This window comes from Bison bison, unplaced genomic scaffold (assembly GCF_000754665.1).
Source record: "Bison bison bison isolate TAMUID 2011002044 unplaced genomic scaffold, Bison_UMD1.0 scf7180017864158, whole genome shotgun sequence".
In the NCBI taxonomy this organism is placed as follows: domain Eukaryota; kingdom Metazoa; phylum Chordata; class Mammalia; order Artiodactyla; family Bovidae; genus Bison; species Bison bison.
The window spans coordinates 857,847-862,633 of NW_011494730.1; the positions used below are offsets into that span (position 1 = coordinate 857,847).

Sequence of the window (4,787 nt, forward strand, 5' to 3'; positions counted from 1 at the left end):
GACCTCAGTTTTCCCCATCTCGCTGCACTGCCCCCTTGATGTTATCTCCGTCCTCAGGTGAGCAGGATGGATACAGCAATTCCAGGCCTCACAGTAGGACTTCCTGTCATACCAACAGGGTTTTCTCCTCTGATGTGTCCCACTTAACTACTGCTGTGTAACAAGTTGTCACAGAACTTGTCAGTTTAAAATGACATTTTAACTGGAGAGGCTTCGCTGGTGGTTCTGGCAGAAGGTCTCTCATGAGGTTATTGTCAAGCTATTGACCAAGGCTGAAGTCCCCTGAAGGCTTAACTGCAGCTGGAGGATCCGGCTGTTGGCAGGAGGCTTTGAGGCCTCCATAGGTGGGCCTCTCCATAAGGCTGTTTTCTAAGGCAGTGCTTGCTGTCTTCCTCCAGAGTGAGACAGCAACTGAGTCAGAAGCTGCAGTGTCTTTTAAGACCTAATCTCAGACATGGCACACCACCACTGCCACTGTATTCTATCATCACTCAGCCCAGCCGTGGTCCTACATGACAAGGGACTACACAGGGTGTGAACACTAGGGGGCGGGAGACGCTGGGAGGTCACCTTAGAGGCTGGCTCCCATCTGGTATTTTTCTTTCAAAGTGAGTGAGGGGGAAAAAAAAAAAAAATGAGGGAGGGTTTTCTTTGCATCTGCTGGCAGATACCTAAACCTACCTAAACCAATCACTCGTGAGGCGGGTGGGACCAGCGGTTGATTGCAATCCTGATGCACCCCTGGGCTTAGGAGCCACCTCTGCTGAAGTACATAGTGGGATTCAAGAGGAAGACTGCCGCCTGCACAAAATCGGGACTCTGGAATGAGGAAGGGGCAGTGGGAATGGATGTTGAGAGGGCTCCTGCGTCTCTGATGCTCACTGCTAGACTGTCAACTCCAAGAGAACAGAGACCCATGTCTTTTCTTCCTCCTTGCATCCCTGGCATAGAGCTCCTTGCCTAATATAGAGTAGATGTAACCATTTTTGTTAAATGAATGAATGAAAGAAAAAATGGAAGACCGCCAGAAGAAGTCTGGGACTGGTTACCAGGTAGGGCTGGATATCCGCAGGCCACCGGGTCCTCAAGTTCTTCTTAGAACTCAGGAGGACACCTGCTCCCAACCCCACTGCCAGCCCTAAGGACAGACGGGACTGGCAGAATTATTCTCACTTTATTTCTGGAGAAATTTGATCGATGCAGTAACACTGATTCCAGGCGAGGGCAGGGGGCACGGGTACCCCTAAAGCAACCAATATCCTGTGGCCCAAGGTGCCCCCCATCCCCAGACCTCAGTTACAGTTCCCCCTCAGTTACAGTTAAATAGAGGGAGGAAGCTCTCCCCAGGGAGTCTTGGGAGGGTCTGCCTCCTGCACCCACCCCCTCCACGCTGAGGGGTCTGAGCACAGCTATTTACAGTATTCACATCCACTGTACCCCACCAAACCAAGGCAAATACTACAGGTGGCTCTTCCCCACGGGAGGAAGCCAGAGAGGCTGTGAGTGTATGTGTGTGTATGGGGGGTGTCCGCGCGTGTGAGCACACGAATGCACTGAGGGGCAGGGTCTGGCTCCAGCCAAAGAGACATCAGTCTATAAGGTGCAGATTAAAAATAACAGAGAGGACCCAACCCCCAGGGGCCCAGGCCACTTCCGGCTTTGTTCTGTCTCCTTCTCTTCCAGACACGCTGGTAGATGATGCAGAGGAGCCCTCATAGCTGTGCCTGGATCCGAGGCAACCCCTTAAAGGACTTCTGGGGAAAAAAGCAGGAGGGAAAACAGTCAGGGCAAATCAGGCTCCAAGCCCAGAATGAAGCGCAGGGGGTGAGGGGGTGGGGTCTTCTCGGTAGAGCTCCAGAGGGCCTCTGATGGATCTGGGAGAAGAAAGGGCTGGGCGGAGGAGGCTGGGGAAGGCTGCTGGGAGCTAGAGCTGCGGGTCCGGGAGAAAGGGATCCCTACCTGTGACCTGCGGGGGCTGCACCACAGCTTTCTTGAGAAAGGCTTCTGCCTCTGCGAAGGGCAGGAGAGCCTCTGGCGTCCGGCCCAGACTCTTGTCCCCGGAGGGTCCCTTAGGGGAGAAGCCGTTCTCCTGGTGCGCTGGCAGAGGCTGCAGCCCATTCACCAGGGACCCAGACGACTCCTTGTTTGGCAGGCTGTGGATGCAGAGGCCAATGCTCAGGCCGCTCCCATCGCGGGACAGCCCGGGCGCCCTATGGTTTCCAGCCTGACCCTGCCTCCCTGCTCCTGGGTCCTGCGCTTGGGAGCTGGTACCTCCACTGAGGCTCCTGGGGGGCCAGCTCCTCCTTCTGCAGCCCGGCAGGCCGAGCCTCCACAGCTTTCGCAGGGTCTATCCCTGGGAAGGAATGGCCATCAGTTAGGGGTCGGGGAGAGGATCGAAGGCTGGGGCTGGGGCTGGAGAGGAGGGGAACAGGCCTTTACCTGGGCTGGAATTGTTGGCCGTCGCCTCCTTTCTGTCTTGCTTCTGCTTTGAAGAGGAAGAGCAGTCAGGCTCCAGGGGATCCCTGGCCCCACCCGACTGCACGCCGCTGAATTCTTCTCTCCCCTCCGCCCAGATCCTGGACAGCCTCGCTCCTCCACCCTGGATCCCTTCCTTCCTCACCGGACCTCCACTCCCAACACCACTCTTGGGGACATCCTGACCTTGGTTTCAGCAGCTTCTGACTTTCGAGTCCTCTTCATAATCTCCTCCAAGCGCTGTTGGGAAAGAAGCCCCACTCCGGTTAGGCCCAAGCCCGGCCCTAATCCTCGACCTCCCACCAGCTTGCCCTGGTCCTGGAGTCTCGGGGGCCCTTCTAGCTCACACCAGTTCTTTCCAGGCCAGGAAGCTGATCTCCCCCCAACTCCGTCTCGACCGAACCCTCTGCAACCCAAGGCAGCGCCCCCTCCCACGCCCCACTAGCCCCTCTAAAGAAGTGCGGACCGAGCCGGGAGAGCTGGCCCCGCTCACGACTCGGCCAGCCGCTCGCAATACCTTTCTACGCTCTTGCCGCTCCTGCTCCTCCCGCTGGAAGTGCTTTTCCCGCTCCAGACGCTGCCGCTCTGCTTCTTCTCGGGACCGAGCTTCGGCCTCCTCTTTCTGTCAAAGACCCCCAGGAGCTTTAGGCGGCCGGCCTCCGGCGGTCCCTTCCAGCCGGCTCCGACCCGCCACCAGGAGGCGCCCGCGCCCCGGCCCTCGGGGGCACCTGCTTCTGCAGCCGCTCCTGCTCCTCCTGCTCGGCCTGCGCCTTCTCCCGAGCCTCCTGCTCCTCGCGTCTCCGGGCCTCGGCTTCCCGCTCCGCCCGGGCCTCGGCCTCCCGAGCCAGCTGCTCCTCTCGCATTCGCCTGGGGAACACAGGAGACTCAGGCTTACGCCCGGCTTCTTCTCCAGCCCCTGTAAAGGCCTCCTCGGTCCCCGAGGGCGTGCTCACTTGTCTCTTTCGGCCTGCAGCCTCCGCTCCTGTTCCTCGAGCTCCCGCTGCTCCCGGGCCTGGCGCCGCTTCTCAGCCAGGAGCCGAGTGGCCTCTTCTCGGTCCGTGGTGCCAGCCATGGGTTTGCTAGGGGTCACCGGGGGAGCAGGGGCTGGGGGTGAGGTCAGGACAGCTGTCTCTGGAGCGGGATCGGGACCAGGAGTCAGCATGCACCGACCAGCACAGGCCCCTCCATCACCTCCCCTCTCCCCCACCCCCATACCCCTGTGCTTGCTGGACCTCAGGGCAACCCCGGCGGCCCACCCACCCTGCTTCTGCCAGCGACTCAGAGCACTGAGGTCCTGGTCTCTTCCCAACATCCATTCCCCCAGGCGTCTCTGGCAGCCCGCACCTCTGACCACCTCCCACTCACAGGCAAAGCTGGCTTCTCTGCCCAGCCCACCTTTTGGCCTCTTCTCTCCCTGCCCACCGGCAGGGATCTCTGTGGGCTGCTCTTTCGGGGGCTGGGCTGGGGTGGGTGAGGGCACAGGCGAGGGGGCCGGTGAGGCTGGGGCTGCAGGCTCCCTCTCATCACTGGCCTTGCCCTTGCTCTGGGTCTTGTCCTCGGGCCCCGTCACACTGGGGCTCTCCTTTGCCTCGTCCTTCCTCCGGACTCGCCCCTTGGGTGATGCAGTGGTGCCTCGGGGGGATGGTGGTTTTGGGGGCAGAGCATGACCTGGCCCTGGGCTGAGGCAGGGGGAGGCAGGCCTGTGCGAGGTTGTGGAGGGAGAGGATGGCCGGCCCTTGGATTTGGGACTGAGAGGAAAAAGAAGAGTTAGACCTCGAGGGCACAGAGTGTCCACACACACACACGCACACACACATACACACTTTGAGCATGTCACTTCGCTAGGGAAGTGTCCTCCCAGGTTTGGTCAGCACCCCCCTTATATGCTCTCACACAAACATAATTTAGTGTAGATATCCCAGTTTGTAATTACATGTTCATTTGTGATTCTTTGACTCCTGTTTGTTTCCCCAAGAGCCAGTAAGATTACTAAGAGCAAGAATGAGGCCTGGTTTGGCTCAGGGAAGTGTGCTGGGCACCCCGAACACAGTACCTGACAAGACCATTCATTCGTCCAGCACGTGTTTCTTGAGTGCTTACCAGGCACTGGTTCTAGATGCAAGGGTTACTTCAGTGATCAAAACACTCCAAAAATTTAAAAAATCCTGCTCTCAAGGAGCTTTCTTTCTAGAGGTGGGTTGTTGTTTAGTCGCTAAGTCGTTTGGGACTCTTGGGATCCCATGGACTGTAGCCCACTAGGGCTACAGATTGTTCCTCTAGAGCAACACATATTTATGAATGAATGGCCGGCT

At 58.4% G+C, this 4,787-nt stretch overlaps 1 protein-coding gene across 1 annotated transcript in view; it reads right to left on the minus strand.

Moving 5' to 3' along the window:
- Positions 1 to 1,155: 1,155 nt before the first annotated feature.
- The window catches only part of MAP7D1 (MAP7 domain containing 1), a 9,395-nt gene continuing 5,763 nt past the window's right edge, over positions 1,156 to 4,787 (minus strand). The window contains 9 exon segments of the mRNA XM_010841168.1: positions 1,156 to 1,754; positions 1,960 to 2,153; positions 2,272 to 2,353; positions 2,440 to 2,482; positions 2,662 to 2,715; positions 2,993 to 3,097; positions 3,204 to 3,342; positions 3,429 to 3,606; positions 3,871 to 4,223. Coding sequence (XP_010839470.1) covers positions 1,744 to 1,754; positions 1,960 to 2,153; positions 2,272 to 2,353; positions 2,440 to 2,482; positions 2,662 to 2,715; positions 2,993 to 3,097; positions 3,204 to 3,342; positions 3,429 to 3,606; positions 3,871 to 4,223 — 1,159 coding nt within the window. The 3' untranslated portion in view covers positions 1,156 to 1,743.